General features: G+C 33.9%; 1 protein-coding gene across 1 annotated transcript in view; it reads right to left on the bottom strand.

Annotated features, from left to right (window-relative positions):
* Positions 1-17,107: 17,107 nt before the first annotated feature.
* The window catches only part of LOC106653396, an 84,495-nt gene continuing 75,521 nt past the window's right edge, over positions 17,108-26,081 (bottom strand). The window contains exons 12-22 of the mRNA XM_014372806.2: positions 25,562-26,001; positions 25,347-25,476; positions 24,564-25,052; positions 24,255-24,389; positions 24,069-24,173; positions 23,674-23,779; positions 20,139-20,320; positions 18,949-19,112; positions 18,656-18,857; positions 18,063-18,475; positions 17,108-17,986 (exon numbers count right to left, since the gene is read on the bottom strand). Coding sequence (XP_014228292.1) covers positions 17,695-17,986; positions 18,063-18,475; positions 18,656-18,857; positions 18,949-19,112; positions 20,139-20,320; positions 23,674-23,779; positions 24,069-24,173; positions 24,255-24,389; positions 24,564-25,052; positions 25,347-25,476; positions 25,562-26,001 — 2,658 coding nt within the window. The 3' untranslated portion in view covers positions 17,108-17,694. The remainder of the gene's footprint in view (positions 17,987-18,062; positions 18,476-18,655; positions 18,858-18,948; positions 19,113-20,138; positions 20,321-23,673; positions 23,780-24,068; positions 24,174-24,254; positions 24,390-24,563; positions 25,053-25,346; positions 25,477-25,561; positions 26,002-26,081) is intronic.

Below are 26,081 nucleotides of genomic sequence, written 5' to 3'. Positions count from 1 at the left end.
CTGTGCATTATTTCATCATTAAATAAATCGTTGCTTTGATTGATTCATATATTACTGTATATTAAATAATGTATGGAAAGCATGCCGTCAAAGCGTAGAAGAAAATGCACCGACACTGCCGTCGCGGAACCTTTGTTCGTATGCATTTCACCATTCGATGCGAATCATAATAACATGGCGGCACGTGTTTTACCCTACAACCTTCTGCCATCTGCGGTAATCTATTCGCCAGAAAGATTGGAAAATTTATCCATTCCATGATTAGAGATATTATTTTTGTCAGAGTTATTTTACAAATTTTTTAAATAATTTTAAAGACTCAGATTATCAACCGTAAAAATAGTGTATTTCTCAAAGGGTGCAGATATGGTTTTTTGACTCCCCTTCGGTTCGTGCTATAATCCCTCCTTTTTTTGCTAAAAAAACCATATTCCTAATTTTATCGTAGCCTTAAATTAGCGGCAAAGTTCCGTATTTTAGGATAGAGTGGGAATAATTTGATTTTTCTCAATCTCTCCACTTCCATTTCAATGTACACGTATATGTATAGCATATGTTTATAAAAATTTTCAACTTCACAGAAAAATTTTTTTAATTTAAAGTACCCTAATCTCCATTTTAATACGACGTTCGAAAATTTTCTAGTCAAGTTGCCGTGACTGTTACTTTCCAGCAATAAAATTTGTATCGTGCGCAATGATAGAAAGGTGTGAAAAAAGCGCGAAACGAATTGAGACACGCGTCGCGCGGGGTTGATGATACTGGATTCGCCGTACGCACTTAGCTGCGCCGAGATCTTGGTGCACGCGCGCCCAGTTTTTTACTACTTTTTTTACGATGCAATATAAAAGGCGGGCGTCTGTTCGTGTACAATCTGTATAGAACTAAACCTATTATCTGTAGCACTGCTCGCTACCACAGCAGCGCGGTTGCTAGCCTAATGCTAATAAAAATAGCACCCTTCTAACAAAGTTAAATAAGTTAACACTGTGTGTGATCACTGATCAATGTTATGAGTTTTGAGATATATATGCATAATAAAAACTCAAATAAAATTATTTCCTGCTAAACATATGAAAAAGTACGATTCCTACTTTCTGCCGCATTATGACTAGTGTACTAAAAAGCACATTTCGGTACTGGTACGAAAAAAATTTTAACACAAATATATCATAAAAACACGTGGCTCACTATCAATAACGGTCTTAAATATTTGATGAGCTTTTAATTATATTTAGAAGGTCTTGCTAACGGTTAACATATTGAGGTGCGTGAAAAATATTCATATTAAAATTAAATCGATCCAATGATTACCTTCGCCACATTGTTGAAGAACAGATAGGAGAGTTAGACAAGGGTCTGATCGTGTTCGGCATTAAGATCAAATTAACACGGGCTCAGAGCAAACATATTGCGCAGTCGACCCTTCTCGTAGGCGCGCGCCTTACGATCGAAGTCGGGATTCCAGCTCTTTCGGAAGAAGCTTGCCTCGTCGTCGTCATCGCTGCCTGCCGCCGCATTTACACTCTTACCCCTCTGGGAAGTCTAGAAAGGCGCGAGAAAAAATCTTTATGAAAAACCATAATTCATTTTTTCACAGCTGCTTCGAGCTTTGGGATTCTTTCTTTCTTGAGTTCGTAGCTGTGACTATACCAGCTCAAGAATAGTTACGAGAACAAAGTTACAGCTCTACCCGCATCTATCCGATAAATCACCTGAATATTGGAATGTCCAGTCACATTTTAATCAATAAATAACGTCTTAATTTTATTGAAAATCTACTGCTGCATTTCAATTTATTTTTTTTTAAGATTAAAAATACCTTGTTTATTTACAGTAGAAGCGATCCAAACAATGTTATAAAATAATGCATTAAATATTAGAACATGCTCGATCATAAAATCGAAAATTTAGAGTATGGCGTGAGAGGGCAGTGAAATATACTTTCAAAAAATGAACTTTTAATGTATGGCGTAGAACCAACGGTGATAAGAACAAGTCTTAGAAAAAAATCTTATTTCGGTACACGCACATGTATGAATTCCGAGCAAACTGTATAGGATGCAAGTAAATGATAGAGAAAGCGCAATAGCGACTGAGTAAAAGTAGATTTAGACTTTATGCAGTGTAGTGTGGATATAGAGGAAGAGAAAGAGAGAGAGAGAGAGAGAGAGAGAGAAGAAAGAGAAGAAAGAGAGAGATGCAGGAAACGAGCCTCCGGTAATGAAAAGCGCGACCTGCATACCAAGTAGCAACCTCTATAACCCGAACTTTAGATGGATATACACAGAGTGAAAAAATAAAAAAAAGTACCAGAATATAAGAAGTCGAACTTCAAGGTACCTACTGCCACTCTCGAATCTTTTCTATGAATGTTTACCTAAAGTAGTACTTTTACGACCAAAATAAACTCAAAAATAATTTATAAAATATCATGATGAATAAATGAATTGGTATCATTATCCATTATCAAACAATACATTAAAAGAAACAAACTAACACATTTGATTTAATTCAACAAGCAGTTACGAATTATCAGCTCTAAGCTTAGGGACGTTGGGGACGCAACCGAGTTCAAATCAGCAACTATCAAGAAACAGCGGAAGGTAGATACTTGATTTGACTAGGTGGGTCGGTGGTATCATAGGCTCAAAGCCAATACATATGCTATCACGCGTATTTTTATCTGCTGCTAACTTCTCGAGTTAGATTGCATGTAGAACAAACACGAAATTTTTTTATTTTTATAAAATTACTTTGAAATATGCTCGTGAATATGCAATATAACCGATACTATTTGAACGGTAATGATTTCTTCTTTCATTATGCGAAATTTGGTCACGATCTCCCATTTTAACCTAAAGTTACACTTAAAATTGTGTGAGAAATCGGCGCTTTCCTATGATTTCCATGTTAAAAAGTGTACTTTGGAAATTAAATTTTACAAAAATTCATTCGACAATCGATGCTAAAATTTCGGGAGAACATTATGAGTGTTATTAACTATCAAATTCTGAAGTATCAACTTTGTGGCCCAACTTGACCTGAAGGTCCTCAACGTCCTTAAGATATACTGAAGGTCTCAGAAATTTCAGTGGTTTTGAAGTTTTTAGTGATAATGGAAAAGTCCTGAAGAACACGCCTTCGTACTTTTTTCAAATAATTACACTAAAAAATTGGGTAAAAATGTGTAAAAAGTGATAATGAGGCATTATTGCATATCTCTAACCAACGAATGAGTTACCCAGGTAAAAATAGTTTATCAGATCTGACTCCAGATCTAATTTCAGATCTGATATAAGTTCTGGTGAACGCCGATCATCATTATGACAGATCTTATATCAGAATATGTATACAATAATCGACATCAGAACTTAGGTCAGATCTGATATCAGATCTAATGTCAGATCTGAAGTGACTGTGACGCCTTTAATTATTTAAACAAGAAGTTTATGAATAATTAAAATTAAAAAACAAATCTTAAGGGGGGGGGGGGTATGGTCCTGACCTAAAAAAATTAAAATTTTTTTTTATTGTTTTATTTGATTGTTTATACTTTCAAGAGTATTCTGTGAAAATTTCAGCCCAATCCAAACAAACTAGACGAAAATATTGAACTTTTAATCCGATTACTATTTGCCATCTGTGGCATTTCACGTCCATTCATTTTGTTCAGAAAATTCGTTATACATAAAAAAATTTTCGGTAAAATCAAAATATCTCTACGTCAGTACCTGCTCAAAGGGTTTATAAAGAACTATGTAAATTTTCAAAAGGATCGGTTAAATACTTTTTTAGTTACATTTCTCACCGATCTGAAAAATCTTGACGTATAACGTTGTATCTTTGAACTGCGATTCCTCGAAATGACATTTTTCAAATCGGTGAGAAACGTCACTCAAAAAGTATTCAACCGATCCTTTTGAAAATTTGCACAGTTCTATAAAAACCCTTTGAGCAGGTACTGACGTCGAGATATTTCGATTTTTCTAAAAATTTTTTCGTTTATAACAAATTTTCCGAAAAAAAGGTCGATTTTTCATGTCTGGACGCAATTTTAACGTTTTTTTCGACTTCAAAATTACGTTCAAATTCGAAAAATCATCACTGTAAATGATAAAACTCATAAACTAATGCGGTGATTTTGCATTTTTCGTTTCAGATGATTCTGTGAAAAGTTACGTGTCTCACCAGAATTTTCACGACTTTTCCGTGGATTTGTTCTCAAAGGTCCAAAAATAAAAATTTTTCGATAAAATTTTCACAACATACTCTCGAAGTCATGTACTTTCACATGTGCATTATAGAAATAAATTTTTTTTTACTAGTAAAACAATTGAAAAAAATCAATAAATCAGCACCTTAACCCCCCCCCCCCCCNTACCCCCCCCCCCCCCTTAAACGATAAAAGTTATCGAATTAATTTAAATTAACTTAATCAAAAAACCCAAACATTGGAGGAATTATTCTTAAAGATATTATCGATATGATTATTAGAATACAATGTAATTTATTATTAAATTTTAATTATTAATAAATTTATTGTTTAAACAATCAGGATGTAAGTTCTGATGTAAGTTCTGATGTCGTTTATCGTATGCAAATTCTGATATAAGATCTGACATAAGATCTGATGTGCGTTCACCAGAACTTATACCAGATCTGATGTCAGATCTACAATCAGATCTAACATACCATTTTCACCTGGATACATGTTAACATAAAGTAAAATAGAAATAGAGCATCGCGCGTTACGCACGTGCTTCGGAATAAACAATGTTAGTCACAAAAGTATTATTTGATAGTAATTACGAATTTATGTACGAATAATTCCAAAGATCTATACACCAGACGAGCCATTGAGACCTATTATAACACTAGTAGGAAGTTCAACACATTGGTTAGAAAAAATTTTACATAACGAATTGAAACATTTCATAGAAAAACAACGTTCGAAAATAACTAGTCCTTGATAGCTTGGACAAAGGTGCCTTGAGGTGGCTAGTCAGTAAAATAGGTCGACAACAGATGTTTATAAAACTTTGCAGAAATGTCATTCAAAGTGCCCTTGATATGCTGTAGAAATTTCAGCATAGGTTATCGAACTAATTTTTGAAAACGGAGCCTTTGAAAATAGCAAATTTAACATGGGCTCTTACGGGAGGCCACCATAATTTCATACATTTTACGCAATAATTTTTTTTATAAAACAACAGATCATAACAAAGACGAATATATTATACTTCAAGTCACTATCTTACGATTGGTATGTTAAAAAGTACCCCTTATCGAACTGACTAACGAGTAATTAAACAAAATGTGCTTAGAATCATTGATTTCGCGTAGTGCGAACGGTTGCCTGCATAATGCGAGAAAAAGACAGACAAACTCTACGCTGTACTATTGGCATGATTAATTACTAGCCATCTTAATGATTTTTCAAATTATCTGACTCTTAATAAAATTCGACAAATAAAAACTTATCAGATTAAGAACCCACTTTTTACTTCCAAATGTTGCATATTAAAGGTGATTGAGAAAACCTACGGACTCAAAAGTGTTAGAATCCTTTTATAGGATAATCAACCATTCACTCCCTCCTCCTCCTTCTCTGCCTCTATAAAGACTGAGCTCCGGGCTTGGGACCTGCATAGCGGAGTTACCATTCACTGACACAATCCATTTATAGGATGGTCTACCATTTACGCAAGGCACGATCCGTTTATAGGAAGGCCTTGTCACACACCATTCACTGACACGATCCGTTTATAGGATGGTCTACCATTCACGCAAGGCACGATCCGTTTATAGGAAGGCCTTGTCACACAACATTCACTGACACAATCAGTTTATAGGATGGTCTACCATTCACGCAAGGCACAATCCGTTTATAGGAAGGCCTATCATTCACTCTCCCTCCTCCTTCTCTGTCTCAGGAAGACTGAGCTACGGGCTTGGGAACGACGTAGCGGAGTTACCATTCACTGACACGATCCGTTTATAGGATGGTCTACCATTCACGCAAGGCACGATCCGTTTATAGGAAGGCCTTGTCACACACCATTCACTGACACGATCCGTTTATAGGACGGTCCACCATTCACTGACACGATCCGTTTATAGGATGGTCTACCATTTACGCAAAGCACGATCCGTTTATAGGAAGGCCTCTACACATACCATTTTCTGACACGCTCCGTTTATAGGATGGTCTACCATTTACGCAGGGCACAATCCGTTTGTAGGACGGCCTATCATTCACTCTCCCTCCTCCTTCTCCGTCTCTAGGAGACTGAGCTCCGTCTTCGGACCGGCGTGGCGTAGTTACTATTTATTGGCACGATTCGTTCATGGGTAGGCTTATCATTTACTCTTCACTTCTAGCCTTTATCCTCTTCTGTAGTTCGCTATCAACTCCTAGAGGATATTGATCATTATGGCCCAACTTAGGTACTATTTCAAAGCTGTTTATGTGATGCTAAATATTTTTATTCTCTAATTTTCCTTTTGCTTTCCATAATGGCACTTTCGTCGGTGTGAAGAAGACTTTCGTCAATTCTTGTCTTACTTATTTTTCGACCGTACATTCATAAACTACTTTTATCTTTCCAGATCGAATATTCGTTGTTGCGATGTTGATTAGTTATATCGAACTCGAATTCTGCTTAACTGAACTGAACATGCACTACTTATACCCACTCAAATCTTCCTTTTCTCCTTTTATTGTTTTTTTCTGCCTTATTAACGTTAGACTTAAAATGTAAAGTTGTTCTATTGCTCTCTCTTAGTGGCATCTATTTTTATGCTCGAAAATGAAATTTGTATAAGACAATTTGGTTTACATATTTGTAAACTACATTAGTAAAGTAAGCGACCCAAATTTGGAATATTGTCCATTTTTGGATACGTTAATACCTACGAATCATATCCTGAACTTTTGGTCCCGTGGTTCACAACCGCTTTTTTGCTCGATCCTCCTTAAGAGTTTGATAGGGAAGCGAAAAGCATAGCAGGACAACTAAATCCACAGCAATATCGGCAGCTCTAATGACTAGAATTGATCTATTACCTTACACAACTCCTGACCGGACCAGGTTTAGGCAATTACTATTTTGAACCAACAATGTCACAAGCTAGTGTCCGGTGAGTTTTCTTTCGGGTACCAATTTCGAACGCATCATCTTTTACCGTCTTTTATTCATTAAGGAAAAAATAGAGCTCTTCCACATCTTTGATAAGATCTTGGAATCGGAGACGTTAGTTGTATTGTGACATTTTTTCCGCCCGATCAAGCTGATGGCTGGGTCAATCAGCGGCCAAGGATGAGGGGCTATACGGTGCTCCGAGCGCAGCGATAGCGCGGAGTCGGGGGCTCTGCCTTTTTCTCTCTTGGCTCGTCGTAGCGAGAGTACGCAGAGACGGGTTCCGTTTTGGGTATTCGTTTTTCTTTTTCTTTTTCGAAGTCGTTTCTTTTCTCTGAGACGTCGTTTTTAGTAAGTGTAATAGCGTTATCTTTGAGTGATTATCTATTTGAAGAGCTATCTATCTGAGACTATTTTAAGTCACCGTACTACTGAGATTATTTGTAAAACCTGAAGAAAGAAGCCAAAACGATAATTGTTATAAATGGAGCCATCGTTCAAATATGTTTTATGTAATTTAGCCAGTTTCTTAAAATAATAAATCGATTTGAGATTAAAATTGAAAGAAGATTTGGTCAATGACTACTCCTGTCACCCTCCATTCCTCCGCGCGTTTCCTACAAAGGTGACTTTCACCCGAGCTAGTAACGCTAAAAATCCACCGTGTTACAGTATTTGTACTCGCAGCTACACTTAACTCGCAAGTAGTATGCTTCTAAGCTTATTCAGTCACAACAAAACTTGGCGAAGAGAGGATCGGACGAAGATGACCAGATGATGCTGTAAAAGAAAACAAAGTTATATAATACATTCACGATCAGCATGTAGCTTTAACCTCATTCCACAAAGTAATGCGTAACGATAGTCGTGCAGGAAAAGAACTGAATCAGAAGAAGAGGATCGGTTTCAATTAGTATTAGTGAAGAGACCTATAACCAGACCACATAACAACAGTACACAAATAACAGTATACTACTTGAGTCCGACTTATTCATTTGACGCACCACTGTCGAATAAATTGAATTTTTTTCTCTTTAAAACCCCACACATGTATGCACACACGTTCACGTTATTTGGAATTCAATCTAATTTTAGAAAGCATCAGTGATATTTATCGAGTTTAAAATTAGTTTATGAAACGATCACAGAATTCATTTTTGGAAGATGCAATTTACACTAGGATTATATGTTATTTAAAAAATATTGAATAACTCATGTTATTAATTCCAATAAAAACAATAATAAATAAAATGAAAGTAGGTAAAATACACTAATATTAGTAAAGATAAGGTGAAATAACAGTGGAGTAATACAATCTGCTTTTACTAGAGTATTAATCTATGAAGGATTGATATATATGGCATACATGTGTAGAAAATTGTTACGATTTTAGAAGAAGTAAGGGCATTAAATTTGTATATTAACGCTGATTCTACCCACTTATTCACCTACGTGCCTCGAAAGAAAATCGTTCAAAGCGATTAACGATCGCCACTCTCCAGGGATCTGTTGATGGGGAAAGAAACTTTAATACGCAAATATACAGATAGCAAAAGAAAGAAATAGGTAGAGCATTGATAATATCATTATACGATTTCTATTGTTTTGAACAAAACATTTTTTCAAGACTGTTCAAGTAATGTTTCTCGTAAGTCAAAAAATAATTTTGTACAACATAATTACTATACATTGACTTATCATTGAAAAAATGTCCATGAATATTTTTAATTTATTCATTAAGTATTAAAAAAGGTTATTTTATACGTATACATATACGAAAGTACAGCAATTTATAACTGAAACAGAAGAAAAGTTGGCGAGTAAAGAACGAGAGAGATAATTTACAAAAAAAGATACTCGTAGGGTTGTATAAAAGAATAAAAACTCAGTTGAAGACGCGACAAAAGTAGTAACGAGAGTGGATGAAATTATTCCCTAGTGCATTGTAAACGTCGCTTGCTCAGTCGCGATTCAGAGCTATGCGTATGGTACACATAAGTATACGTGTTGTTTTTCTCTGACAATGACTTTTATGCCGATGTTTGAGCCACTTTTCACACGTCAAAAACTATAGTACAAATCTTATTACGTTTAACTTTCTTATCTAGTAAGTTTGTTAATATCGTTTAAATAGTTGCCGATCAATTGAAATTTTTATTTAGTTAAATTGTATTTTGACTTTTTAATCTATTTATTTGCCAGATTTTAAATATTAATTATTTTTTTACTGAAATTCGTAGGATTTAAAAGCTTTGGATCCGGCTTTTAACTTGAACTGAATGCTTGATCTCCCTCTTTAAAATGAAGCTTACATATGCAAAGTGACCATTGACCCACAATGTCAGAAAGGCTCACCATGTTATTCTAATTTCATCCTGTAGGTTCGCACCCTCCCCTCTGACTATTGTTATTCGACTCATCTCTCTTTCAAAAAAGTAATTATACATTTTAAAATATGTATCAATTTATAAAAGCAAACACAAGATTTTCACTCCTGAGAGCTGGTACATTTTTTCAGTATTTGTTAAATGCGTATTTTAATATTTTAATTCGTTGCATGAAACAAGTTTCAAAAAATATAGTACATAATGATTAATATTAAACGTTAGGAAAATTCAATGAATTTTTCTCCACATATTAATCAAGAGAATCGTAAAAGTATCTCATTGAAGTATGATATCATCGAATCCCTCAGCAAATTCGTCCAGACTGTGGGACAAATGAGAAATGGAGAGACTGTTTGGTGAGTTAGTCGACGTCTCGTAACGCTTGTGCAAATATTGTGAAAGGTAATGAAGCCACGGGAGTAAACAGCAGAATAAGCCGTTTGCCGATGAGCTCGTATGCAGCGACGTTCCTGCAGAAGGGAAGAAATGTATTGTGAGATGAAATTTTGCACAAGTACGCATACAGAATCTTGACCCCTGTCGCAGGATTACGTCGGATTTCGTCTGCTTCGAAAGCTGAGAGAACTAGTATAGCTTTAATCATAGAGCTCAGGGAACCTAGAGAAACAAATGCACAACTACACAATTGACATTGTTTTGAAAAAAAAATTATGTTTACTCGGAATAACTTGTACGCAATTAATCATTACCCAAACAGATAGTCTATTAATTGGACGAAAACAGGATGACACGAAACGGTTTTTGACTAAATTAAATTATTACTGTACACTAAATTTTTCGTGTGAATAGTTGCTTAACATATTTTTTTTAATTATCTTTCAAAATAATTATTAAGCAATTTTCACGTAAAGCTCAATCTAGAGAATTATTTGAATTTAATTAAAAACTGGCTCGTATTTTATCGACCATTGTAATTTTTCTCCACTGAATATATTTTTACAAATTAATGATTGATATTTTACATGTCAGTTTAAGTTTGAGTGAGTTTCGAAAAAGTAAAGAGTTGATGTAAAAAATATTTTATTCAACTCGCAGAAAATTCACCGAACTAGCTTGTAAACATCAAATATACATTTTTATTACCGTACAAGCCGTCCCTAATTTAAACGAATAGCAGTGATCTTGGAGTATAAGTGTGGTTTGCCCTTGTCCTTTGAGCCTCTGATGTACTGCACTCTGATGTTCTTAAGTGTCTCTCCGAAGCTTTTTAACTTTTTTTTCTAAACAAATGAGTCGAATATTCTTGAAAATGTGAGAAAACGATGCAATAAGCAATTTAAAAGTACAGAGAGTTATTCTATTGTTCTCTATTAGTCTAGGATCATATATTTTAATCGTCCTCTTGATTTGTAAAGAACATACATTAGTTTACGCGTAGAAGATTTTTTGTCTTTCATCAAAAGTTCATACGTCAAAGAAGATGGCAAGTCTCAGGATAAACACACGTCAGGTTGTCTCTACTTATATAGAGCCTTTGCTTTTCTACGTGTAGGACATCAGCCGCCTGGACAGCTGTAGTCCAAGCAGACGAGGGCAGCATAAATAACCCGACCAAGCTTTACGAGCGCCGCTACCGATGCCCGCCCATACTGGCTTGTGTGTATGTGCAGGATCTTGGCGAGAGACTCCTCTCGAGCGACGCTCGTAAAGCTGCGTGCTCTCTGCACATTTTGATCCGCATCAGCGTGCGGGTGTTTGTATACGGAATAGGTGCCCGACTAGTGGTCATCAAGACGTCTCCTCACTCCTCGTTCTTCCGTTTTGCTTCTACGGTTGGGTAAAGGAACACGAGCGGTAGAGATGATATTTCACCATCTCTCAAGATGCGCTTCGTGTTGCTATAAAATAGCACCCTTCGTCTTTTACCGTTGATCACTACATTTTATGCGCCAGAAGTGCAAATATGACCTCGTAGGGATCAAAAGTCTTTTTGAACTTTCAAGCTCCAACTACAATATATACAATATGTATTTACCCACAGCAGTATAAGCTCAATATGTATTATCCTTTAAAATAGACTCTGAATTTCATGAGCGATCGCGTCAAATGGTAGAGTTAACATAGATAAGAGATGCTCTTTTGCTAATCATGGAAAGTATAAATAAGGAAAATGTTATCTAAATTACAAAAAGAATTGAAATAATAGTTACTGTTTCTATATGTTGATGAGTTGCATGTCTAGCAGAAAATATCAATTGTATTACCTACACATATGAAGTTCTAAGCTTTCGCTGAGTCGAGCACGCTTCATCGTGGTACGGAACTTCATAATTATCTCGCGGGCTGGCAATAGTACCGCAAATGTTGATTCATTGCGGTACACGTAGCAACGATGGACTTTTTTAGAAATTTCATCCGACCAACAACCTCGTTTCTGGCGGAAAAATTGTTCACACTTGGATAAATCATTTCTCACCTTCTGCAACGAAAGTCAGCTTATTGCGTTCATTTCTAAACAATTTCAATCTAGGCATTGAATAAGTATCAAATTGAATTGGAAAAAATGTTATATTGACAAATGCTTTTAAAAATTTTCTCTCAACGTATTGACTTGGAGTATAATTTTTCTAGTACGGATAGTTCTCGTATTTTCCACAGCTCTACAAAGGCGCCACTAACCTAGAAGAGTTGGTATTTTTCCTCGGACTACGTCGTGATACACTTTTCTAGCTTTATACTTGCTCGTATAGGTGCAAGTACAAAATCTTTCCACTTTGCATATTGCTGCGTGCGTACCATATGGATACGCACGAAAGTCCGTTCTTCTTCTGTTATTCACGGAGTAGCTGCGGAGCAAGGATATTGGTGTGGGTGAGCGACTCGACGCGGCGGCGGCATCTCGTGCATAATGCAGCACAACCAACGAGTTCACAGCCGCAGCAAATGTTGGACGCTAATACATCTTGATGATAGATAGCGAGTATGCTTTCGGTCTTCGCAATGAAGTTGGTAATGTATATCAAGATTCTAGACGAGATGGAAGGAGATGCAGTCAAAGTTTCCGGAAAAAGAGCCGAATGATTAGAACATAGGATAAGAACTCGAGGACAGCGTAATATATTGCTTGTGCTGACATATACCGCGGTTCTTTCTCTCATATTCGCGTACATGTTCGCGTATCTAGTATTTTTGGATACTTTTTCATTTCTTGCAAAGATATACTGCAGTTATTAATCTGATCGTTGTTAATTTGAGAAAATTTAAACATTAACGAAAAAAAATAGTAAAATAACAACGGTAAATATTTGAAGATATTTAGTGGCATCTACGTTGCAAAAACATTGAGATATTAAAAATATGAACGAGTACGAAACTAAAGAGTCGCCAAGATAAAATTAGAGAGAGAGAGAGAGAGAACGAGACGAAGTAATGCAGAAGTGAAAAGAGTAGAGAAATAGTATAAAAAGAAAAAAAAAGAAAAAGGTAGATATAGCGTTCAGAAAAGAAGAGGGTAGCTGCGAGAGACGGTCTTATAGAGCGAGCGAGAAAGAGAGAGCGAGAGATCTGTATGTCAGGGGTTGGTTGCGCGATTCGCGATGCCGAGCACGTCGTCGTCAGACGAACGTACGTGCGACACGACTACGCTTTTACACTGCCACTACCGAACCTCTTTCTCATTCTAGCTTCCGCCCAAGCTTTTTTCCGATTTCGAGGAAAGACTACTTTTATCTTCCTCTCTTTTGTTGCTGCTGCCTTTGCGAAGTAAAAAAATTCACATTTTCCAATGATGCAGTATTTTCTTTTTCTTTTTTTTTGTACTACATTTATAAATATTTACATCGACAAAATTACTCTTGCATGTTTGCTTGTTATTCACTTGAAATTATAAATATTTAAAAAAATAAATAAGTAAATAAATATCTGATACATTGTGTAAATGAAGCATAATTTGAAAAAGTAATTTTTCACTCTAAACTCTAAACGAGTAATACTAACAAATTTTTTATTTTAATAAAACTTGAATATAAAATTGAAATTTATTTCGGATTCCAAGAAATTTGTCCTCATGTTTTTCTCTTAAAAGTTTTCAATATTGATAATTTTATGTTAAACTTAAATAGGCAACGTAGAAACCTTAAAATCAATAACGAAATGTTACCGATGGTAGGTACTGAGAGGATTGTTTGCTTCTCAGCGTGCATTTGTATCTTCAGTAAATATGAAAGGATGACTTACCAGGGGTCAAAAGAATGCTTAAAAGCACATTTTAACTTTTCAACACTATGAAAAAAAAATTTGTATATCATCTTATTACGTTTTTAATCGTAACTATAAAATGAAATTACTATAAAAATATAAATGAAAAATTAAAATATATTATTTCATTAATTGTAATTTCATTTTGGATTTGGAAAAATGTATTATATATAAATTAAAATGAGTTAAGAATGCAATTGAAATTAGGTAAAAACAAACAATAAATGATTTTTGAAAAGTATTTATTACGTATTTCTTGAAAATTTGCCAAAAATACAAGTGGTAAATGTATGATTATGTGATTTTTTTTTAAAAATCATTACTATAGTTTAGTGTTAGTAAGCATACATATAATAATTATGAGAATGGCACAACTTACAATGTGTCTATGAAAATAAGCGCTGCATTCTAAATGAGCTAACATTAACGATGCAATAATTATGAGAGTAAACTTTATAAAACACAAACATTTTGAGATTGATATGAAGGATAAGAGTAAGTGAATGCAGATATAAAGGAGTAAATGTAAAATTGGTGCTTAACAAGAAAAAACACCTTAAATAGAAATAGTTAGTACAGCTATATAAAAACGCATGATTTATATGCATTCTTACATTATTTTAATTGATAAAAAGCGCATCAATAGAATATTCGCGCAACTAATCCGTCCACTGGTGTTCTGATTCTTATAAAACCCTTTTCGAGGCTTCACTTAACAGGAGAACGTTAAATTGATGTAAATTATAATCAATCATTCATTTTCCGTCATACTAACGCCCCAATTCCATCCAAGCAAAAATCATGTCAAGAATCTGATCATTTGCTCAACAAAGTCACGTTTGATGTTGATACAGCTTTGTGTATATTTATATACTTAATCGTCAAGTACAACTGGAACATTGTATCATGACCAACTTTTTCAAGGCAGTTTTGGCAGTCAAAAAGTGTTTTCATTGGCTGTTGAACCAAAAGTATACAAATCTCAAAAACTATCAATAAATGATTATTATTCTCTTTCTGTCCATTTCATAAACACTCAAGATTTCACGTTTTAAAAGATTTAATAAATCTAGAAATTACTTCAATTTCTCAAATGCCCGAGGAGCATTTTCTAAAAATGCTGTTGATATTTCCAAGGCCACAAATGTCAAGAAATACTCATCAAAATATAATTTTCATAATTGATAGTCGCATTTTTTTGTAAGCTATGTGATTTTTCACTCTTAACAATACGATTATACAATATTTAAATTTACAAAATTTCAGACGTCAAGCTGTATAAGTTGGCAATTAATCGATGGATCATTCGTATTTACAATAAAATACACATCGAATATCATTATTAAATCTAACACTTTTGTTTTGCAAAAATCGATACAATCTCTACCATTAGTTTTAGCGCTAACTCTGTTGGTGCATACGTCCAACTTTTTCTTTCTTTTATTTCACTTTTCTCTTTTATATTTGAATATGAAGATAAGATTGCTAAAACGAGCAAAATAATATTGGGTAAAATGTATAAGAATTAAAAGAAACTTACAATTGAGCATGCTATGTTACATGAAATATATGCACAACCATGCAAAATCATGGCACATTGCGATAGTGTTCAATGACAAAGCATTGCTTGTTTTTGCTATTTTGTCCTTCAATAATTACGTATATTTCTTGGTATACTCGGAACACTCTTAAACATGAATAGCTAATATTTTTAACAAAGACAATAAAAAAACGGACAATGTAAAAATATAAGTCATCCATGTTTTTGAAGTCTGAACTGCTTTAAATAAAAATAACGAATAAAAATATTTGAAAGCATTCTCTCAAATGATATACCATTTCATGCAAAAGGTTCTCATATTTCATATTATAAAGATTTTATAATAAATATAACTATTTAATAATTCTAATTATTTTCAGGTACTTTACACACACAATATCGTTTAATAAATGATGCGATTATTGCGCTTTACAGTATGTAACAAATGAACATAAAAATTATAACTTTCAGAGCTTTTAACTTTTTTTTAAGGTTGATTATTAATTGTTTATTGAACATATTTTCAATATTAGCAAAATTCAATTATAAAAAATTACCTGAAACGGAAGCATTGCTATTTTGGATAACTTTAATAATCCTCTCGAAAAAAGTTTGAAGAAACTGAATAACATTAAATTCGATATAGTTTAGTAGTTAGATCGAAATTATAAATTCACTAACTTTAAATTATGTACATAAGCAACAAATTTCACAAAATAAATATATTGAACAATATATTTTTATGTTAATACATACAAATTCAACCTGGCTTGATAGTAAAAATGTATGTTTTTTCAAAATGAATACTATCTAAAAATCTGTAAAAATGTAAGTACTTTACTTTGATACTTGATATTCGTTTTCAAACGAATAATTACGTATTTTGTGCATTCGCTTCGTCGACATTCATTTTTTAAAGTAATTTATTTACACGGTCTAAAAATTTCAAATAAATTTTATAGTCGTTTGAACTGAGAACAGATTGTCGTCGTGGCGATAATGTCGAATTTTAACGTACTACTATATTACTACATCAAGCTGCTGTCTTGAAATATCATTGCAAATATATTTCATTTGAAATCAATTGACAGTCTAACAGATCATAATGATATTTATTGTATAAAAAATTATTATCATCAACGATCGAATTTTTAAAACTATTTACAATATATGTTTACACGGTAAACGAGTTTGGAATTTACATTTTATGACATGCATTAAATACAAGATAACTGCAACTCTTAAAAAAAATTCATCGAGTTACCAAATTGATCTTACTATGCTACATTTCAGCTGCGCTAATTAGCTCTATGAAAACTATAAAAACAGCATCGCGGAGGCATTTTGATACTTGACTAGTCGGTAGTTTTGGAACTAATTAAATAGTTATTACGCGCTAAATTTCTATGGCAAAAATTTTTACATCACCAATAGGAAAAATATTGTGAATTGAAAAATTCAAATGACCTAGTTCATTTTTAGTTCTGCGATGCAAATGTGAAACAAATTTTTTGGTTAAGATATGCAGTTAGCATTTTGAATATTTAGATTTATATCTAAAATAAAGTCTTTGTACATCATATTTTTCGAAATTGTAAAAGGATTTTTTAACACTGCGTGCGCGAAACACGGGTTTTCTAACCTTAAAGCGACGGAAAACCCTAGTTTCTCGCAAGCAGAGTTAAAAAATATCGTTTGCAACTAGTCCGCGAGGAAGTTGACTCACCCAGGAGTCTTTGCACCCTCGCTACGCTCGGGTGAAAACAACTCCTGGATGAGTCAACTGCTTCGCGCACTTGTTACAAAATATACTATTTCATAAAATGTTTTCTTTTTCACTTCTATATGTGAATAACACTCAACTTTTTAGTTACAGCAAAAGCTTAAACTTCAAGCAGTGCTAATTTTCACTTAAAAATTTTTGAAGGCACGTCGCTGTCAGCGCTATTCGTGGAAAGTCTTTGATTAGAATTGGCACGGGTCCTTAGGCTCATGAGTCAGAAATTATATTTTATATAGCCCTAAAGTTCTTCAATAAATGACCCTGATTCATACATTTTTTATGACACAAAAATATATGATGCACATAAAAAATGCGCTCGTTTGATAACATTAATACAAATCCAGTCTATGCAACGAATTAAACAATTATCTACACGTTATCTAAAACATAAAAGTCAACAACGATTCACTATATCAATTTCGTAATTGACACGTATTAACCTGAAGATATTCTTTCTACGAATCAAACTTTTAGAGCATAACAAAAAAGCCAAAACAAGCGAAATTTTGTTGAAAAAATATAATACAATCATTGTCTTCTTGCTTTCCAATAGCTCTTTTAGCTGGATGTCTTGGTACTGTTCCCAATTGAGAATTTACCAGTCTTTCGGTGGTGTCAACTTACTTAGACAGGCGGCGGTCCATGCAAATAACGCAGTTGCGGTGTCAACGAAAGGTTGAGTGTGTTACCGGCTTCGCAGCAGTGAGGTTCCAAAAGACACGCTGCACAAAAGAGAACGACCAGTGCTAATTGAAAAGGAAGAGCTGCCCGAAGTACTCGCCAAACCCAGCTACGTGGCTCGTCTGGGTCATTGTCGGGGTCGTCCATTCCAAGAAATTCAGTCAAAGGAAAATTTGCAACGCATGCTTTGTCATTAGTGCAAATTGTATCGATCCACATTGACTTGTCACGTTTGCTAAATTGTTAAAAATTAAAATGCATGGGTGGTTAAGAATAGTTTAGAAGCTTTATGAAAATGTCAGATGACTTACCTCGGAACGAGTAATCGTTCAGTATCTACAACTTTAGAGCTCTTTTTGGATTCCACACTGGCTGCGGTTCGCACGATGAGTTCACGGCACTGCTTTTGTAAATTGCGAAGCTCGGCCTCGGCTTCCTCAACCCGGCGCCACAACTCTCCCAGGACATCATCGCAAGATTCCGGTTGAAGCTGTGACTCGAGACTGCGAGTGAGCCTTCGCAGAGCTGCGAGGCGACGCTCGCGTTCACTGAGTTCTTGCTCACTGCCACTGTCGCTGATACCACTGTCTGACAAAGAGCCACCCTCAAATGGAGAACAGGTTGTATGCGAAGCATCGCTGAACGAAATCTGTTTTACATTCAATGTTCCGCTTTCAATGTTTTCTAATGTCGGAGTTAACGGCGAGTCTAGAGTAACACCATTCTGTTGGGAAATTGAAGTATCGTTCATAAATAAAATATATATGTTACGTATAAAGTGTATTATTGAGCAGATAATAATATTATGGGTTAAAATTAAGCCCCCCCCACCCCCCGCATATACAATCATTTTGTGTATGAGAAAAAAAAAATCAGAAAAATGCAGCATATAAGTATTACTCACTTCATCTCTGGCCTCATGCTTTTCTGACAGCAATCGAGCAACATCTCTTACTGAAGTTGCCACTTCCATCGTTGCTCCAGCTTGAAGGGCTGCGTCTAAAACTGCCAATGTGTCTTTATCTCTTCGTAAGGCACATTGAAGTTCTGCAAGTCTAGCCTCAAACTGATGAACTACTTGTAGTTTACAGAGCTGCTGGTTTCCTCTGAAAATTGAGTTTTAGTTTGAATTTTGTTGATGAGGTTGAATAGATGTTTAATATTTTTACGACTGATATGGAAAATGAAATTACTCACTTTTGAAAAGCTTCATCCCAGAGTCTATAAAGATCTGCCACACCGTCCTTCAAAGCAGTGAGTGTGGGCGAAGTCTTCTGGCCGAGATCCGTGATTAACCGATGTGTCGAAACGTTGAGCGCCAGCATAGCCGCTTTGCTATCTCTCAAATTAGCTAGCTCACCCTGTAATGGCCAGTGAGATGTGTATAAATACTCGTGCCAATGAACTGTTTTTTTGTTATTGTTGTCGTTCGCACCCGATCGGGAACTCAACAGCCTACATAACTTGCAGGTTTTTATGCACTCAAACTGTGACCAGAACTTATAATTGACTTTGTATTGATAGACAACTGCTTTTTAATTAATAATGAGTAGATGATGAAAATAATTGATTTTGAATGCTTTTTCATAAAATTAATTAAATCGGCGTAATATATTTTTTTTTTCAGTTGCTGATCGTTACAAACACGGGACCGAAACAAACCAACTTTTAAGTAAGTCAATTTTTGAAGAACGTAGAACTATTTTTTGATTTAAGTATTTGATTTTTTAAAATACTTAGTCTGCAACTACTCAGTAACTTTCACTGACTAATCGCGATATTTTTATTATGATATTGACTTGCTCTTATCGCGCAAATATAGTCACGCTAAATCAGTTCCAAATATTAAAGTTCTGAAATCTAGTTGAAACGATGAATCTGAAACGTACAATATTTCCATGCCCTTGAAATTATTTAGCACATGGCATGAAACCGGTTATCTTGAGTATATCAGCCTTTTGGTACCGCGACAAGTTTTACTGACAAAAACACGTGAGATACATTAAACTTAAAAACAACACCGCATAAAGTAATGTTTTTAATTTCGAAGCCTAACTTAAATTTTTTACGAATAAGTTATTTATATGGGTGTAGCAGCTCTCGCGGCAAAGAACAAGATTCACTTGTTTAATGAATAGACTAGTTGCACGAGGCATTTGTCGGATATAGCACGGCAAAAAGTTACTGCAAAGTACTGACGATTATGTTCCCTGGTGGTCTTTTTAATGTAAATTTAATGTGTTAGTCCTTGTTTATTTCCAATCGTCATTTGTAAAGAGGTAAGATATTTTTTTTATATGACAGTGCTATCTTAATTAAAAATATTTTTCCAAAAATGAACTATTATTACTTAGAAATAAAAAATGTAATATTTTAAAGTTACTCACGTTAATTTTATTGATTTGATCTTCAATGAGCTGTGGCTCTTTTAAAACTACTTTGTACGACGTAAATCTTTCGTAGGCTGCGCAAAACTCGAGCTTCATTGCTGCCATTTCACGGTGAATTGCGTTGATCTTTTGAGTTTCCTCTGCTCTAAGGGAGAGGGAGTCCCATCTTTCCATCAAGCCTAAAAATAAGAAGGTCAATTTGAACGTCTTAATACTATTTAACTTGGCGAAAGTATTTGTTAGTAAAAACAAATGAATGATGTTCCAGTGAATTAGAAATAAATGAGCGTGAAATTGCATGAAAGGTATAAACGGCTGATATTTAGAGTACATATACAAGGAACACTATAGATCTAGTAAAACTTTCTTTCTTTTTAATTGGACATGTAACGTGAAATTAAGTATTTATTCTCACGTACTTTCTTTTTGCTCTAAAAAATAAATAACATTTCAGTCAAGTATGATAATGTAATTTTTTTATAGATCAAACGTTTTATTTGCAAATATTCAACTTTTGCTCATATTGACATGCAGGTCCTCAAAAACTTCATATCTCTTATATATGCGTAATGTATGTATATAAAATGTGCAGGTAAAGTGAAAAGAACAATACAATTCGGTTTTGAAATATTTAAGAGAATTATATTATAATTTCACCGTAATTTTTCATCACACAGCGCCAAATTTAAATATTGTTTTTTCTAATAAGTATTGGGATAGTAATTCAAGATGAATATGGGATATTTTGACAAAAAATTTTATTTCAATTTTTTAATTTCATTGTAAAAATATGAAAACCCAATAAAAGAAATGAGTAATTACTTAAAGATGGTGTTTTCGCTTTCATCGAGCTTGAAAAGATTTTGAATTTTTTAATGACAGTGATACTATTGAAGGATGACGAACAGGTGATGCGATGTACAGGTAAAATTATTGCTCACATGATGTCATGTCTAAAAATGATTCGGACTTAATATCCACAATCGACACGGTGGGTAAGTTTGTTAGTTCACATTGAAATCCTAATACAGGAACGAAAGAAGGACTGGTTTTCTTGCTCCGGTAATTGAACAAGATAATTTATTTTATAACTGTAGTTAAATTACACCCACATTTTATACTTCCGAAACACCTAGTATAGTTTTATTTTTTTCAAGCTTTTTACGAAACAATTATCAAGTGACTGATTAAAGATTTTATCTTACGCATGGGGAAATAAATTCATTTAAAGACAAAGTAAAAAAAAATTTAAATATTGCAATACTGTTACTTGTGCAATTTGAAGATGCTAATTCAGAGTTGTCTAGTTTAGTTTATGTACTAGTCTGTTTTTGAACTGCTCAGAAAAGCATCCCGCGTAAAGTCGCTTTCGCATATACCGCTATAATTACACGCAATGTCTTTTGCATGTTCCTTAAATATATGTTGCATTAAATTTCTCCACATACCATAAATACTTTATGGTTTAAGTTTTCGAACTATCTTAGTACGAGAAAAAAAAATTTGAATTAAAAAAAAATTTAAATTTGCAATATATAGACTTCTAGAGTGATTCAAGTAAAAATTTCAATTTATAATAGTAAATAACTTATAAATATTAATATGAATTTGATTCAACGCATGTTTGAATATTTTTGACTAAATTGATCAAATACTTCAAAATTAATGAATATACTAAAACGGTTTCTGATTAATTTTCCGATCGTATATATTCTTTTATATACTTCGTTTTTTCTAATTTTTTTTTATATTACTCCATAGATATTTTACTCTTTACTCTTCTATTATTCAAATACTTATTTTATGTTACAACAAATATGCGCCGAGGCAAGTACATACGCGTATCAGTAGTAGGGGAAAGGTTTAAGAAACCTGATTCAACAGACATTTTTGTGCACTTTAAGTTAATATGAACTAATTCACACGTTAAACATTTTTATGAAATTCACTGATAAAAACATCAAAAGCCACTATCGTTCTTGAAAAATATGATGTATCAACAAACATATAATATGAGCAAGAAAGAGCTCTCTGAAACGTTACCTCGCCGACGAGGCCACGATCCGACTGGCGTTGGCGTGAAAGCTGCGACGCTACAGCCAACCAGTATTGAGTATATACATAGATATATAAGGCGTGTAATTTTCCCTACCAACCACGAAGTTACCGGCTTCGTGAAGCTCTTTAATCGTCCTTTAACGTACACATGAATTCGTCTATTTTATCGAAAGTTTTATTTATAGCCAATAGTTTAAAGATCTTAAAGTATACCTATTTTATTGAAAAGATAACATCAATTATATCGAGTTTTAGATCGCTTGTTGATTATTTAGGAATTAATCATTTTTAAACGAAAAAAAATAAAATAAAATAAACGAACGGTCAGTAACCTGCATGCTTAATGCATTTGAAGCAAAATCATTGTTTAACAAATACATGAGCTTAAAAATCTCTTAGTAAAATTGTTATTTTTTATTATACTTTAAGGATATTCATGTATATTATTTATCAATAAATAACCGAGATTTTATATTCTATCACTGGATTTAATTTTGTAATATAGAGCAATCATCAAGTTTTTAAAAATTTTTATTCATGCGCACAATGTATTTTGAGAAAATCGGATTCAGATAAAGGTAATAATTAAAAAAAAAAAATTCTGAATCGGCATTAGTTTCAATTCTCTTATTTGCCATAGAGTTATTTAGAATTCGATAAAAGTTTCATCAAATGGGTTTGAACATTATCATCTTTACTCTGGACTTCTTACCTAAAACTAAAATTTTCGTTTCGGAAAGAAGCTATGCATTATTTTTAAAACTTACCATATCCATTAGTGAAATAATAGAGGCGTACCATGATTGATAGTGATAGCAAATGATATAAATTCTTGTAAAAGTGAATGATACAAGTAAAAACAACGAATTAAGCGTGAGTAAAACTTGGAGAGTGATGTTAACATAAATTTATTGAAAAACATTTATAATAAAAATGAGCCTTTTATTAAGTAATAAACAAATGAAATTAATGATGATAATCTACGCATTACGAAAAACCAATTGCAGTGAACTTTTTCCATGCACCTTTTGTTTTATCGTTTCTATGGTTTCTACGTTTTTGCGAGTTAATAAATATGTTAATTACAAAATAGAAACATTTTTTAAGATAAATATCATTTTAATTGGTTTTTTATAATGCTTTCGACCAATGCAAATATTTTTTGATCTTTCGTTAATAAGTACTATTTTTTAGGAAAGTTTATGTTACTTAACATACTACAATTACTACATAAATAGAAAATTAAGATACATAGGAATTAAATTTACAATACAATTAAGTAGTATTTAAAAATTACGTCAATTATGTTCTACTGACTTTAGAAGCATAAAAATTCAAACATTTTAATGAACTAAAAAAAGAAAATAAGCAAGCCCACTAACAGCGGTGAATAATAAGTAAGCGATGACGTAAGAGATAGACGTTGTTATCAGAGAGACTTTGTGATCATCCACCGTCACCACATTGTACTCACCACGTATTTGCTTGCTGTGCTTGGCATTATGACGGGAAATATTGCTTGTCTCGGAAATAGCCTTCAAACACCTGATGTTTTCCCGGCAAACTCTCGTTAGTTCAGTCTTTAACAAATTGTAGAATAATTAATAAAATAGTTTTTTATACAATTTTTACAATAGTATAAGCAATCATTATTAAAAACAGAAGTTTCGATCGATGAACGATCAAAAAAAATTCCTTTAATTTTATCTGGATTTCATATTTCAAGTAGTAATTATAAACCTGAATAATTGCTTGGAATTTTTTCGAAGGAACTATATTTTTTCACAACGAATTGAATAATTTTACCGTTTTTAATGTTCTAATAAATTTAATTTGAAAAAAATTGATGAGAATTATTAGAATACTTACAAAACCGCTGTCAGCTAGAGTTCCATAACGGGCTTCTGAAATCAATAATTGAGTTTGAGAATTTTGAGTTAAACGTTTGAATTCCATGTCGCTATCGCTGTCCTCCTGAAAATATTAAAAAAATCACTCGTTAATTTTATTCGATTAATATTCTTTTTTCAAGTCAGATTTTTTCATCAGGCTTACATTATGAACACCTAGACTAGAAGCACAATCAGATTGACTGTCCAAAAAATTTCTGTAATCATCTCCAAAATCGAGAAGACGTCGCGCAGTCTCAACATCAGTGGCTTCGCTATACGCCTCGCTCATATATTTTTCCTAATGAAAAATTGTTAATTATTCATTGATACTTTTTAACTATATGAAATCACAAAAAATTTGAGCATTTATTGACCTTCTAAAAGATCCAAAAATTGGCATGCACAACGTAAACAAAATGATGTTAAAAATAGCATTTAGAGGATTTATAATTTTTAAGATGCACTAACTCACCTGATAATTGTCCCAAGCTTGCTCACCCAAAGAATTAGCGCCCAAGCTGTTCTTTTCTAAATCACTGTCAGCCTCCACTCCGTATTGTGTAGCTCTCTTTTTCTTGATCGTAAGTACGGTATCCTCGCAAGTGGCATGGAGCCGTTCATTCCTTGCCATTCGCACACAAGCTGTAGCGGTCTTATCTCCCTCGTCGATATCAGACTCGCTCGAAACTGAAGCTGCTGTATGTAGAAAACCGAACTTCATTGTTGGGTTACTCTTCGTTTGAATAGTTTCGGCTTGAGGCTCGTTTTCGACATTGTATCCAGAAAATGAGTCCGACTTCGAGACCAAAGCTCGCGAGGAACGATTCTGTCGACCTCCCATGGATTTTCTTAAGCTCCTGATTATCGATGGATTATTGTTTCCAGAACTCACGTCATCACTGTTTTCTGACCGGGTATTATGAGTGGTCAAAACATCTGATCCTGACTCACTTTTACGGTTCTGCAATTTTTTATGTTATTTAGTACATAAAACAATGTAAGGCTGCTTTCACTTTTCAAATTTAAAATATATGTGACTCTCTATGAGTTGGAAATATTCATTCATCTGATCGACAGATTGAAAACATATTTATTTAGTTGAATCATTATAATTCAAGTAATAATATAACTTTTTTGGTGTAAGATGCTCAAAATTATTTATGACAAGTTTTCAATAAATCATGTGAATATTTGATAATAGCTGTATTATACAGTGTAAAGTAAAAATCAAACGTTTATTGAATATAAAACTTACCGCATTTTTTTTGCGATGCCTATTTTTCCTGCGACGCAGGGTATTATTTTTTGTATGGTGAGCATCGGGACCGAGAATCGTTTCTTCCAACAACGTTGACGTTGAGTTATTGAGCGGAGCACGCGATCCTCTGTAGAAAATGACAACGAACATGAAAGTTAGTACAACATTTTATATCTCATTTTATGTAAACGTACTCCATAAGATGTACTTACGAGGCTGTCAAAGAGGCATTTTTGGACGTCATGCCGCCAGGCAGAAGCTTGTGTAGCGCTGTTTCTGAGATTGAGTGCTGCGACAAGTCTTGTGTCTCGAAGCTCGTTGCCATTTTGATCTGTTGAATACACGAGACGCTCCACGGTCGGGGCTCATTGGCGCGGTTGCCCGTCTTTTGGCGCATTACTACTTTTGGCGTGCTCGTTTCGACTGGTTTGCAAGGCGAGGCAGCTGCTGCCAATTCGTCTGTTGCATTGTCTAGAAGTTCTTCGGAATTGGATTGAGATACGCCGCAATGCACTCGGCGAGAAGTGGAAACGCTGCTTTGCACATCTTCTTCCGAAGTAACCGATTGCCTATCGATGTCGGATTCACCGGTTGTATATTCACCGCTGGCATCGCAGCTATCAAGGGACTCAGAAACCGTCAATTGGCAGTACTGAAAAATGAAATTAAATAATTTATTTTTTAATAAAAATGAGGAAGTTTCTTGTTTGGCTTTTATTACAAAAATATTAC

This window comes from Trichogramma pretiosum, unplaced genomic scaffold, assembly GCF_000599845.2.
Source record: "Trichogramma pretiosum strain Unisexual culture from Peru unplaced genomic scaffold, Tpre_2.0 scaffold60, whole genome shotgun sequence".
Lineage (NCBI taxonomy): Eukaryota > Metazoa > Arthropoda > Insecta > Hymenoptera > Trichogrammatidae > Trichogramma > Trichogramma pretiosum.
This window is presented reverse-complemented; position numbering and strand designations above follow the sequence as displayed.